Source organism: Pipistrellus kuhlii, unplaced genomic scaffold (assembly GCF_014108245.1).
Source record: "Pipistrellus kuhlii isolate mPipKuh1 unplaced genomic scaffold, mPipKuh1.p scaffold_m20_p_53, whole genome shotgun sequence".
NCBI lineage: Eukaryota > Metazoa > Chordata > Mammalia > Chiroptera > Vespertilionidae > Pipistrellus > Pipistrellus kuhlii.
The window spans coordinates 607,514-621,500 of NW_023425555.1; the positions used below are offsets into that span (position 1 = coordinate 607,514).

The window sequence follows — 13,987 nt, forward strand, 5'->3', positions numbered from 1 at the left end:
AGCCCAGAGGCAGGGGGATTCTGGGGTTGGTGTTGACGTTTAGTGATTTAATCAAAGAGCCGGCGCTTTCCAAACTCATTCCTGCTGTTCCAGCATCACACACAGCCTCGGCCGAGTCAAGGGAGGGGGAGGGCTGTTTACCAGGGAGGGTAACCTTTCTCAGCGGCCACTCCCAGTCCCCAGGCATCTGGTCCGCCACGTCCTAGCTGAAGGGCCATGAGTCTGGCTCCTGGATGCTCAGCCAAGACGTCTGTCCGCAGGGACTCTCACCAGACCGGGCTGCAGGCACGGCCGTCTCCCGGGGAGCTCACAGGTGCAGCTGCCATGCTGTCCTCCCCTGTGCCTTCCTCCGCTCACAGGCTTCCCCTCGCCTCCCGTGCGGGCCGATGGCCGCCTCTCCGCTCCAGCCCGCTGCCCGAGGCTTCTCCTCACGTTAAATCCTCTGGGTCAGACGCTCAGCGGCAGTGGGTTGAGAGTTGGGACCCCTTGTCTTAAAAAAGGGACAATCCCTAAGTGTCAGCTTAACCTTCTTTACGTAACAGTGTGAGTTCATTGCTGTGTTTCTGGAAAAGCCTTCCCTGGGTGAGAACTAAGCCTCAGGTGCCAGGGCTTATAAAATTATTTCTCCTGTGATGTTCTTGTCCTATTTTGTTTCCCCACCCCTTCCCCAACACACACACACACACACACACACACACACACCTGGAAGTACTTAGAGTTTAGAAATAAGTCAGACCTTTACAAATCTGGCTTTTTTTTTTCCATTAAAAATTTGGCTCCTTCTCTGCTCGTCTTCCGTCTTTGGATCGCCGCCAAAGTTCCCGATGTGTTGGCTCCCCCTCCCCCTTCTGCCCTTGGGTTGGCCTTGAGAGCATTCCTGGTGGGAGAACCCGCACCGGCCTGTGGGGTGTTGGGAGATGACGTTAGGTGCCCGGGGCAGGGACAGGAGGGGAAGGGACAGGCCTCTGCCTGTGACGGAGCAGGCCCGGTGGCCGGTGGCCGGGTCTGACTGAGCCTCACCGGCCGCTGACGCGCAGAAACCGGGAAGTGAGCGAGCAGATTCCTTTTCTGGGCGGAGGCCGACACTGGTGACACCAAACGTTTGCACCAAGATAATCATCTGAGAGTCCCAACTCCTAAGCCCTCCTGCATTCTGCCACCGGGAGGCGGGGTTTTCCTTAGAAAGAGCCGGATTTTGCTTCTGGGACCCGGTTCTCTCTGTCGTGACCGTTGACCCAGCCCACCATGATGGCCGGGAGCCGGCTTTCTGAACCCAGTGTCTCTGGCCTCCTCATTCTCCCTTCTCTTTGCGATAGCTGACAAGGCCTCTCTGGAGGAGGAATCTCGAAGATCGCTTTAAAAATCAGTATTTTGGGCTTGTTTGTTTTTTTAATGAAAAAAGAGTGAGCGCTCTTTAACATGTTTTTCTTGAAACGCTTATGACCTTGTTCGCTCAGCATATTGGGGGCAGTTACAGGCGTTTGTTTGTTGCTTTTGCTGTGCCTCGAGAAGAGAGGGGACTGGGAGGACGGGGGTGTTCTGAGGACATTGCGATAGGCCCCGCGCTCACTGCTGCTGCTCAGGGGAGTGGGTCCCATAGCAGTTCACCCCCAGACCCCTCCACGCAGACGCCGACAGGCAACATCCGGTGCTTTTCCTTCAAGTCCTGTTTCTTACTCTGCTTTAATTTAATTTCACTTAACTATTTATTTATATTTTATTGATTTTTTTACAGAGAAGAAGGGAGAGGGATAGAGTTAGAAACATAGACCAGCTGCCTCCTACACCCCCCCCCCCCCAATCAGGGATGTGCCCACAACCAAGGCACATGCCCTTGACCGGAATCGAACCTGGAACCCTTCAGTCCACAGGCCGACGCTCTATTCACTGAGCCAAACCAGTTAGGGCAGTAAAACCTGTTTTGCTTGTGTTTTCCTTCTAATTAAAATCCACTGTGTTAACTGGACTGTCCATCCATGGCGCCTGGATGTTGGAACCCCTGTGTCATCAATGACGTCACAGCTCTAGCTTTAGTTGGCATTTTCACCACCCTAATTTTCGGAGCCCGTTTCACCTGCGACTGCGGGCACCGTCAGCACGGCGGGATCTGTGCTCCTCCAAATATACCCTCGGGTTCTCCCCGTTACTTGTGCCGGCAGCCAGTGAGGTCACTTTGGGTAACACTAAGGTTTGACACTTTTTATGTTGAAAATATTTATGTGGGTATTTCTGTTTTTAATTCAGTGTCTGAGAGAGGTCCTTAGTTTGTCCACAGGCATGAATTAAAGTCTCTGTTAAGCCAGGACCGGTTTGGCTCAGTGGATAGAGCTTCGGCCTGCGGACTGAAAGGTCCCGGGTTCGATTCCGGTCAAGGGCATGTACATTGGTTGCGGGCACATCCCCGGTTGGGGGTGTGCAAGAGGCAGCTGGTCGATGTTTCTCTCTCATCGACGTTTCTAACTCTCTGTCCCTCTCAATTCCTCTCTGTGTAAAATCAATAAAATATGTTTAAATAAATAAATAAATAAATAAATAAATAAATAAATAAAGTCTCTGTTAAAAATTTGAGAACTAGCCCGGCAGGCAGGGCCCAGTGGTAGAGCATCGACCTATGAACCAGGAGGTCACAGTTCGATTCCAGGTCAGGGCACGTGCCCGGGTTGCGGGCTCATTCCCCAGTGGGGCCATGCAGGAGGCAGCCGATCTATGATTCTCATCATTGATGTTTCTCTCTCTCTTCCTCTCTGAAATCAATAAGAAAATATTTTTTAAATATTTTTGAGAACTAGGTTTGAGGTGGCATTGATGATGACATAATTTTGTTTCTAGAGTTTTATAAACTCTATATATGCAGGGGGTTTCTATATATGCAGCCACTTCAATATTCAAACCCAAATTGATCTTTTTAAAACATTTTAAATGGAGCTTTTGTTGAGTTTACTCCGGGTAAATCTATACTTTTTGACACTTCTTTCTCTGAGATAAGAGGAAGCCAATACCAGCACTGTCATCCCCAGGGATTCGGTTTAAATGGAGCCACTTAAGGTCTGCTTCTCAGAGGCCACATTCTCAGGAAAGCAAACTTATCCCAAATAAAGAGCACCCTAACCGTGCTCTAGACGGAACGGCGGAAGTGGACCGGTGATGAGGAGGGGACATTTCCTGCTGGGCCAGCACCCCGCTCAGAGGGCGGGGTTTGCTGCGCGGGTGAGCTGGCCCCTTGAGTCTGAGCCTTGGACACAGACGCAACTTTAGCAACTCACTTTCTTACTGGATTGGCTTGTTCCCAGGATTTTGAATTAGTGTCAGCTTCATCCACTTTTCAGTTATAGGAAGTCCCGCATTCAGAGCTGACCTATATTTTGCAGAAAATCTTCTTGTGGCTGACTTGGGTCTCCTTATCTCAAAGTAACTAGCTAGCTGCTCTGACTGTAGTTCCTGTGTCAGCTCACTTGCATACTTTGAGTTTCAAAGTTGGATGTCAGAAGACTTCCTGAATAACCAAGAATCACCGTCATCTACTGAGCTAGGGAGATCAGCCTTGGCAGTGACTGATGGGCGTATGTGGTTGGTACGTGAAGGCAGGACTTGTTTGTATTGATCGTCCTGGTGCGGTAGGAACGCTGATGAAGATACAAGGACCCGAGCACATGTCACAGCTCATGCTGACTCTGGTTCAGTCTCCAGCGCATGAAGGAGCTCAGTCACAGCAGAGAAATAAAACCAGCCCTGAATGACTGAGCTCCGCAGTGTACAGGGACCAATGCAGCTGCCCTCTCCTCCCATGTCTTTGCAGCTCCATCAGCCTCTCGGCACCAACCTCTGCCTGGTTTGAACCCAGTGAGTGGTGACAGGGGGGGGGGGGAGGCAGAGGAGAAGGTTTGGGGGAGACTTGAGGAGGGTCCTTGAAGGTCCCTGTCAGGTGGCAGCCAGCTGCTGGGTACAGCATGGCAGTGCTCTGGGCCACTTGCAGCTCATTGTTGAGTCTATATATAGCAGGCACTTACTAGTATACATTAAACATTGTTTTCCATTAGGTCACATCTTCTCTGGCTTTCTTCTCTCTGGCAATATGCGGCTTTCAAATGGAAATTTACAGTATGTGTCCTGTGGGAGTGGTTCATCCAGTGTGGTCCCTGCACCTCTGGGGGTTCAGAACCCCTCTCCCGGCGTCCACAAGGTCAAAACTGTTTTCACGATGACGTCGTCTTTTTCACCGGGTGGACGTTTGCAAGTGACGCTGCAGAAGCAGCAGTGGGTGAAGCCACGGGCACCTTGGCATAACTCAGGCGCTGGCTTCACATACAGGTCGCTATTGTGTTCCTCACCATTAGCTGTTTAAAAAAATATATCAGTTTTATTTTAAAATGGCCGTGATGAAACAGTAGAGCTAGTTACTTTTATTAAATCTTAACCCTTCTTAAAAAAAAAAAAATCTTAACCCTTCTTTTGGTATTCAACTTTATTTTCCATTTTTTAGGCTACAGAAAAATGAATAATGTTTTAATTTTTATTTTATTATTATTTTGTTAATCCCCACCCAAGGATATTTTTGTCATTGATTTTTAGAGATAGACGAGGAAAGAGGGGAGAGGGAGAGAGAAACATTGATGTGAGAGAGACACATTGAATGGCTGCCCTCCTGCACATGCGCCTAAATGACACTGGGGATCAAACCAGCCACCCAGGTACTTGCCCTTGACCGGGAATCGAACCCTCGACCTTGTGGTTGGAGGGCCAGTGCTCTAACCACTGTGCACACTGGCCAAAATAATTTTATTTTTACTTTTTACAGTTGATATGCAGTAGTTTTTGTATTGGTTTTAACCTTGAACATACACCTGTTTGCTAACGTGTGACCAGATGAGAAGTATCCTAAAGCGGGGTGCTTTCCAGAATACTTCGTGACTGTGCTGAGCTGACCTGGCCCCTTTTTGTGGGACACCATCTGTACTTCAGAGAAGGTTGACAGACAAGCCCGAGAGAACTTGGCAGTCATTTTCCCAGAAATGAATGAAGAGAGCCTGTCACTCCCAAGAAACAGCTGACAACCTTTGTTGCCAATGATCAAATTCTAGGATTTCAGTGAAAACGGGCATTTTGGAAAACTTGTTTTGCCACTGTACACCGGACAACTTCCAAATAGTTTAAGACTCACCAGATCAGATAAAATGTAGACCCATGTGATTTTTAAATGTTTTATAACGGAGCATGTCAACACTTAGGAGATCTGCATATATCAGTGAAATAATGTATTCCACATAACCGGGGCATGCTAGCACACACAGGTAAAGGATCCATTCGAGGCGCACAGTTAGGCTGGTGCGTTTTGTTGTGACCAAGTATGAAAAATTCATTGCCAGGGCTTCAGATTTCACATGGCAACTGGCCTCTGAGAAACCATTACTTGTCGAGTTTTGCCATCGCATCAAATAAGAAGCTCCGCCATGGCCTGGCAAGGCTATTGAAACTCTCCGTTTCCTAACCGCACATCTGCGGGAAGGCGGGTGTTTTGCAGCCAAAGGCAGGAATCACCGTGGACTGAATAGAGGAGTGGCCGTGAACGTCCAGGATCTGCAGTTAAGAGATTTGCAAGAATATAAACAGTGCCATTCTCAGTGTTTTCCTTTTTTGGAAAGTTCTTAAAAATAAAATACATGTTATTTGCATTAACATGTACTGTACTTACTGCTTTTTAAGACGAATTAACACATATTTTTATTTTATTTACTTTTTAAAATATATTTTATTGATTTTTTTACATAGAGGAAGGGAGAGGGATAGAGTTAGAAACATCGATCAGCTGCCTCCTGCACACCCCCTACTGGGGATGTGCCCGCAACCAAGGTGCATGCCTTTGACCGGAATTGAACCTGGGACCTTTCAGTCTGCAGGCCAATGCTCCATCCACTGAGCCAAACCGGTTTCGGCAGCAATACATATTTTGAAAGGTCATGGGGGTCTTTAATTTCTGATAGAGTAAACACTGATAGTTGCAACCCAGAAAGACAAAGCTTACTGGGGTCCTTAATGATTTTTAAGGGAGCAGATGGGTCTTTGGAATTTCTGTCACATGACACATCAGGCAGGGGTGCGTTTTGGGTAATGGCACCATCCCAAGGTAGCAAAGGCTGGTTTTTGGTGTGTTTTTTGTGTATGTGTGATTGTGTGTGTGTGTGTGTGTTTTTTTGGTGTGTGCGTGTGTGTGTGTGTGTGTGTGTTATTTTTTAAGATCTGGAAATTTTTTCCCCATTAAGTTTTCCACATTTTAGTCAAGAATGTAAGTGGGTTGATGAGTTTTTCATCTGTTTTGAATTTCCTCTAAGCTTCTGTCTAAAGAGTTACGCTGTGGCGCCACGTGACAGCAGCGGGGATGAGGCAGCGCCGAGGGGGCGGCGGTGAGCCAGCGCTGTGAGCCGGTGCTGCGGGAGGTTCTTACTGTGCGGGCCCTGCCCTCGGAGCAGGTGCTTCCTTACCGCTTGCAGCGTGGTCTGAGGTGCAGATCACTGGATCAAAAACACATGGTTGGTTTGAGGCCAGTCATTTTTAAGGTGAACGCAACTCAAATGCAGATTTTTTTTAAAAAAAGGATTCAGTATCAAATCCTGTTGCTCTGTGTTGTATACATGAGGGCCAACGAGATCGCAAACTAATGGAACAGGGGGAACATAGAGTTAGACTGTTGACCAGGCAAGAGTGAAATGGAAGAGCAGATGGTCTCAGCAGGTTTTGAAGGAAACACCTTTAACTGCTGAAAATAGCCACGCTTTGGAGACGGTGAGAAATTATATGAGAGGGGGCTCCCACATGGGAGTGTGTGGAAAGGCGTTTTTATACTTAAAAAAAAAAAAAAAAAAAAATATATATATATATATATATATATATATATATATATATATAATTGATTTTTTTACGGAGAGGGATAGAGAGTTAGAAACATCAACCAGCTGCCTCCTGCACACCCCCCACTAGGGATGTGCCTGCAACCAAGGTACATGCCCTTGACTGGAATCGAACCTGGGACCTTTCAGTCCGCAGGCCGACGCTCTATCCACTGAGCCAAACCAGCCAGGGCGGAAAGGCGTTTTTAAATAAAGAGGATAGCTATGAAGCTCAATCAACAGAGTTCGCTGATTAGCAGAGAGCTTGAAAGAAGCCGTGCTCTAAATAGCCAGGGATGGTTTGGAATCCTGAGAGTCATCTCCCCCCACCCCCCGCCCCCTTATCCGAGGGGATGCCACCCCAGTCCCCAGTGGACGCCTGATGGCGGGTAGCACCAAACCCTGCCTATACTATGTTTTCCCCTATACATGCATGCTTCTGAGAAAGAAAGTTTAAGTTAGAAATTAGGCGCAGTAGGAGATTAGCAATAAAATAGAATAACCGTTCACAGGAACTTGCAATGCAGGTGGTGTGAATGTGGTCTTTCTCTCTCTCAAAATGTCTTATTGTCCTGTCCTCGCCCTCCTTGTGATGGTGTGAGATGACACGATGCCTCCGCGGTGCGATGGAGGGAGGTGGAATTTTCCATGTTCGTATTTTCAGACAGAGGTGGACGGAGAAGCACTGAAACCGCGGAGAAGGAAACGGCAGATGAGGGAGGCGGCCGCACTTGACCTGCTTGTGTATTTGTTCTCTCCAGTAGTTTAGAGAGACCTGCAGGCTTGTGTTTACACTGTGCGCTGCCGGATGGCCCTGGCAGCTACATAAATAGCCGCCCGAGCGGTCTTCCTGAGACGGAACCTGGAGTTCATGGGATTAGTGAGGAGCAAGCAATCTATGGACACTTCAACATGTGTCCCTTATTTCTGTGGGAATATTAAAAATGATTAGGTATCAAGACATCTCACAGTGATTATTTTCCATGAGAAACCCATGCCAGTAAAATAAAACCTTAGTTCCTACGTTGATGTTTCTCAATCTGCTCTGGGGGCCTGGGTGGGCCTGAGGGTGAGGAAATGACGCTTCTTCAGAAGAGGGCTTCTCACGTTCGGGAAAGCGAGTTTCTGACTCTGCTGCCTTGCCCGCTCCCGTGGAGCCGGACTCACTGATGTATAGCTGGCAGTGCTTTGAGTGGCAAGCGGAATCGAAGCACCATGATGGGTTAACATCGAAGGCGCTAGATTTAAAAGCCAGCGGAGGGTGATGCAGAATGTTCGCTGCCAGATGGCACTTGCCTGTGATCTGGTTAAATTGTAGCTCCGCATTTTTATATTGGACTAGAAGCTCGATGCGCGAATTCATGCAAGGGTAGGCCTTCCTCCCCCGGCTCCCGGCACCAGCTTCCCTCTGGCGCCCCGGACCAGGCTTCCCTCGCAGGTCCTCCCGAAGGAAGTCTGGTCTAATTAGCATATTCTGCTTTTATTGTTATAGATTTGACACTTGCCCGTTGCACTGATCCTCCTCCAGGCCATGAAGTGAGGCAGGGATTGCTCTGGGTCTGGTAGGCAAACGACGGGCACCAAGCGCTGTTCAGGGGCCTTTCTCTGGGAAGCCCGAGCTGGGACTAGACCCTCATCCTCTGTTGCTGTTGCCCCTGGGAGGCAGCAAACTTTCATCAGGCCCCATTGCAATCCCTCCTTCCTGGTAATGATGGGCTAACCCTCTCTTCGCTGGCATCGCCCTGGCCATGCCCTCCCTCCTGGACCCTCCCTTCTGGGCCTCCCTCCTGGGCCTCCTGGACCCTCCCTTCTGGGCCTCCCTCCTGGGCCTCCCTCCTGGATCCTCCCTCCTGGGCCTCCTGGACCCTCCCTCCTGGACCCTCCCTCCTGGGCCTCCCTCCTGGACCCTCCCTCCTGGGCCTCCCTCCTGGACCCTCCCTCCTGGGCCTCCCTCCTGGGCCTCCCTCCTGGACCCTCCCTCCTGGACCTCCCTCCTGGACCCTCCCTCCTGGGCCTCCCTCCTGGGCCTCCCTCCTGGACCCTCCCTCCTGGGCCTCCCTCCTGGACCCTCCCTCCTGGACCCTCCCTCCTGGGCCTCCCTCCTGGGCACTCCCTCCTGGACCTCCCTCCTGGGCACTCCCTCCGGGACCCTCCCTCCTGGGCCTCCCTCCTGGGCCTCCCTCCTGGGCCCTCCCTCCTGGGCCCTCCCTCCTGGACCCTCCCTCCTGGACCTCCCTCCTGAACCTCCCTCCTGGGCACTCCCTCCTGGACCCTCCCTCCTGGGCCTCCCTCCTGGACCCTCCCTCCTGGGCCTCCCTCCTGGGCCTCCCTCCTGGACCCTCCCTCCTGGACCCTCCCTCCTGGGCCTCCCTCGGGGCCGCCCTCCTGAGCCTGCCCCCTCACTGATGGACACAGAGCTGGGTTGCAGCAGGCCTTGGCCTTCTCATCCTTGGCCACTGCTCACACCCACCAGCTCACTGACCTCCCTCCTTGAGCTCCAAATAGACCCGTTTCCAACTCTTTCCTGGCCGTGCCACGCCCTCATTCTCCAAGTCACTGCACCCCCAACTGCGGTCCCTCCATGTGTCATCGCAGGAAGCAGAAGCAGGGAGTCACCCTGGCGCCTCCCTTCCCAGCCTCTTCCCCAGTCACCAGGCCTCGGTTACATTACCGTCAACTCCTCTCTGCTCCCGTTCCCCTCATTGGACCTGCAGCCATCTTCTGGCTTCAGTCCTTGGGCCATTCTGGACATACCTGTGGCTGCCGCCCCCACCACCCTACATGCCCGTCAGTGGCTCACGGGTGCCCGCGGAGAGCCTGAGCTTAGCGTTCCAGACCGTGGGCTTTGTTTTATCACCGCCACCACTCCTTTCCCTGCACCTCCCCCACCTGTGCTGCAGGGGGCGCTGCACCCGCTTCCTGGACATCCCCCTGCCTTTGCATGAGCTGTTCCTGAGTGCCCTGCTCACACGCCCCCCCCCCCCCCCGCACCCCTAATCTTCTAGACTAAGAACCTCAAAGCACAATGCAAGCTGAGCTATGTTTCCGTTCATTTTGGTCCCCAGCTCCTAGCACCATTCCTGGCACACGGGCTTGATATGTTCAAATAAAGTCTATGCGAGTTATTTGATCTGTTTGAACAAAGCAATATTTTGCGGCTCTTTTCCTTCCCATATCCCGGCCCCAAATTGCAATGCGCTGTTTTGAGGGGTCACTCAGAGACAGCAGTTACATGCTAACAGTGTGAGTGAGTTAACGTGGCTGTGTTTCCCCTCAGTCTTCGGGATCCGGGGGAGATTTTCCTTTGTAGCAGGACATCAATTATATCAGAAACACTTGTTTCTAATAGGGATGGAGAACACGAACAAATGGGGCAGAGATCAGAACCCAAGGCGGTTTCACACCAAATTAGGCAATGTTGATTTAAAACTGCTCAACACAAGAGCACGGAGTGCATTCATGGAAAATATCAGAACCGCGTTCTGGGTAGCGGGGTGTTGTTGAGAGATATGTCCATCGAAATTCCCTTAATCACAGAGAAAGATTATAAACTGTCTCTCTGCTTTTGTTTTCTTAAACAGGATCAATTTGACAACTTAGAAAAACACACACAGTGGGGAATTGATATTCTTGAGAAATACATCAAATTTGTGAAGGAAAGAACAGAGATTGAACTCAGCTATGCCAAGCAACTCAGGTAAGCTGATATGGACAAAGGTTGTTCGTTCCTTAACTGCACAGTGGATCTGAGGGTAGTTAATGTTTTTATTTTATAGTATGCATGTATATGCCTTTAAATCATTCTCTTCCCCAACAGTTCAATAGAAAGTTGTTTTTAATATAAAAAAGCAAGTTTCCTAAAACAGAAGGCAAAAACGAAATTATTGCTTTTAGGCTTTATTTATTTATTCATTTATTTTTTGTTAATCCTCTCCTGAGGACTCTTTCTCCATTGATTTTTAAGAGGATGGAAGAGAGGGAGGGGAAGGGAGAAAGGCAGTGGGAGAGAGAGAGAAACATTGATGTGAGAGACACACATTGATTGGTTGCCTCCCTCACACTCCCGACCCGTAACCCAGGTACATGCCCTTGACTGGGAACCGAACGCCAAGAGCCTTTGGTGCACAGGCTGATGTTCTAACCACTGAGCAACATCTGCCAGGGCCCTTTAAAAATATTTTCTTCTCTGAATTTTGAAGCAGCTGATTTTTTCAGAAAACTCTTTATGGAAGTAGAACTTCCATAGAGGGAGAAGGGCAGAAATCACCAGCCACTCTCACCCCCCTGAGGAGACAGAACCGACCCCTTTCTGTTCGGCACCCTGCCCCCGTGGGTGGCCACTCTCCAGACGTCTGACAGCAGCAGATTTTGTCCTGCCTATATTTTATAATTTTTATTTATTGATTTTGGGGAGGGGGAAGAGGAACATCCATTTGTTGTCCTACTTATTTTATGTGTTCATTGGTTGATTCTTGTGCGTGTCCTGAAATTGGGGACCAAACCCAAAATGTTGGTGTATCGGGATGATGACCCATATGATGACCCATACCAGGGGTCGGCAAACCTCGGCTTGTGAGCCACATACGGCTCTTTGGCCCCTTGGGTGTGGCTCTTCCACAAAATACAAGTCTATGTTGAAGAAGTGGCGTTAGAAGAAGTTTAAGTTGAAAAAATTTGACTCTCAAAAGAAATTTCAATTGTTGTGCTGTTGATATTTGGCTCTGGTGACTAATGAGTTTGCCGACCACTGACTGAACCAATTGAGCTACCTGGCCAGGGCTCGTCTCGCCTGTTTTTGAACCTTACGTGAGCATCTTCACTTGTAGGCAGAGTTTGTATTTGGCTTCATTGGTCTCCGTTATGTTTGTGAGACTCAGTCTCGTTGTTAGATGTGGTAGTTTCAGTATTTTGGTGGCATGAGTGCCGCAGTCCATCCATCCTCCGCTTGCTCGCTCCCTCCCTGGGGTGAAGCACAGACCCAGGAGTGGAAGTGGGGTTGGAGGCGCTGATGTTTAGTGTGAGTAGATGGGCCCGATGATCTTCCAGAACGCTGGTGCGTGCTCCCCAGCAGCGTGGAGGAGGGCCCAGGGTAACATTGGAAAAGCAATTTGGACCTCTTGCATCTTTAATGATGAAATTACCCAAGAAGCGTATGCTTTTCTATAAAATGCAGAAAAGTTTTGGTAGAACCAAGCTTGAACGTGAGGTGGCATGCAAAATCTTGAGTGACTCCTGGTTCGGTTGAGTTGGTTTGTGCTGATGGTCAAAGGTCTAGATGACTTGGTTTGGAAATAGTTCTTTTTAATGCAAAGATCATCTTCTCAAGGGGCAAGTCACGTGTCACTGGAAGGCCGGCTTCTCGCAGGACTGCTGGCACTCGTACTTGGAGGCCTTTAGAGCCTCAGTGAGCTGCTCCAGTTTGGTCATGTGGATGTTGCCCTGCTGGTCATAAATGTTTTCTTTCACTTGCAAATGGTACCTGCAGTTCTAGCCGAAGTGAGGCCTCTGTGATGTCTTCCTCCTTTTCCTCTTAGCTCCTCTGCTGTTGCCTGCGGCCCTCTCTCCTTCCACTGTGGAGGGTTGTTACCGGGTGCCATCAGGGATGGATGGCAGCCCTCAGGGATGTCCTTAGGTTGGTCCTCACCTGGTTCCGCCTTGTTCTGTGTCAGAGGGGAGTGCTTTCTTAGTCCCCCCTTCCCAGGATGTACCCGCTCCCTCCCTCTCACTCTCCCCAAGTTCCAGGATAGGCTTAGGGATCCCCCAGGCCCCCCTCTCCCCTCCCGGCTGTCCGTTTTCCACAAAGAGCAGATCGTGGCGTTCCTCTGTGCAATCACCCGCACCTCCCCGTTTCACTCCAGGGAACCAGAATCCGCAGGGAGGGCGTCCCGCCGAGCGCCGGGTGATCGTCCCTGTACCCCGTACCCCTCTGACATCATCTCCTTCCTCTCTCTTCCTGCTGACCTCTGCCCTAACCACTCTGGCTCCTTGCTGTTTCCCGTGCACACCAGCTGCCTTCACCCAGGGGACTGCACTGGCCTTCCCATGGGGAGGTCCCCGTATGTCTTCCCCCAGGAGCCACGTGGCCAGCACCCCATCTCCCCCGGGTCTTTGTTCCATAGCACCCAAACTTCCTAGCATTCCACCCTGTTTCCCCGAAAATAAGACAGTGTCGTATATTAATTTTTTCTCCCAAAGTTGCGCTAGGTCTTATTTTCAGGGGATGTCTTATTTTCGAGGAAACACGGTATGTAACTTCATTTATTGTATTTGTTGTTTGTTGCCCCCACCGCTTCCCTGCTGGAATGTAAGGCCCTCCAGCGCAGGGCCCCGAGTGTGCTCTCACGTGCCCCGCCTCCCCTCCGTGCGCTCAGTAAGCAGTTGTAGGAAGCGGGCCTCAGCAGGTACAGGTGTACTTGGTCGGCAGGGCTTCGGGAGAATTCTGTGAGAGCCAGTGAGGGTTTCCCCGCAAACAGAACAACTCACCATGTGTCCCCAGGGTTCCAGGGGGACTCTACTGAGCGACACCCAGGAAGTGCCTGAGCCTGAGGAGCTCGCCATCTCACGCAGGAAAAGAGGCTGCATGCAAATACACAAGGAAGTAAATGACAAAGATAGCATTTCCGCCCCAATAGGTGAGGCCAGTGATGTGATGAGAGTGTAGCTGGCTGGCCCGGGAAAACCCACTGAGGCCGCAGGTGGAGGAGGGGCAGGTGGTGTGGGGAGAAGCTCTGCTCAGCCGTGGAAAGGCCCTGAGGGGGGACGCGGTCCAGGAACAGAGAGGCCAATGTGACTGGAGCACAGTCAACAAATACTGCTTAAACTCTAATGTGATGTTGAAAAATCCGCATGATCTTTCTTTTCAAATAGATTTTTATTGATTTTAGAGAGGAAGGGAGAGGGATAGAGAAATAGAAACATCACTGATGAGAGAGAATCATTGACCGGCTGCCTCCTGCACACACACACACACACCCCCCACCACCACCACTGGGGATCGAACCTGCAACCCAGGCATGTGCCCTTGGCCAGCATCGAACCTGGGACCCTTCAGTCCACAGGCTGATGCTCTATCCACTGAGCCACACCAGCTAGGGCGAACCGCATGA

General features: G+C 50.4%; 1 protein-coding gene across 14 annotated transcripts in view; it reads left to right on the forward strand.

Annotated features, from left to right (window-relative positions):
- The window catches only part of FNBP1 (formin binding protein 1), a 94,815-nt gene that overhangs the window by 27,835 nt on the left and 52,993 nt on the right, over nucleotides 1-13,987 (forward strand). For all 14 annotated transcript variants that reach the window (XM_036416288.2, XM_036416303.2, XM_036416290.2 and 11 more), the window contains exon 2: nucleotides 10,463-10,578. In XM_036416288.2, the coding sequence (XP_036272181.1) occupies nucleotides 10,463-10,578 (116 nt within the window). The remainder of the gene's footprint in view (nucleotides 1-10,462; nucleotides 10,579-13,987) is intronic.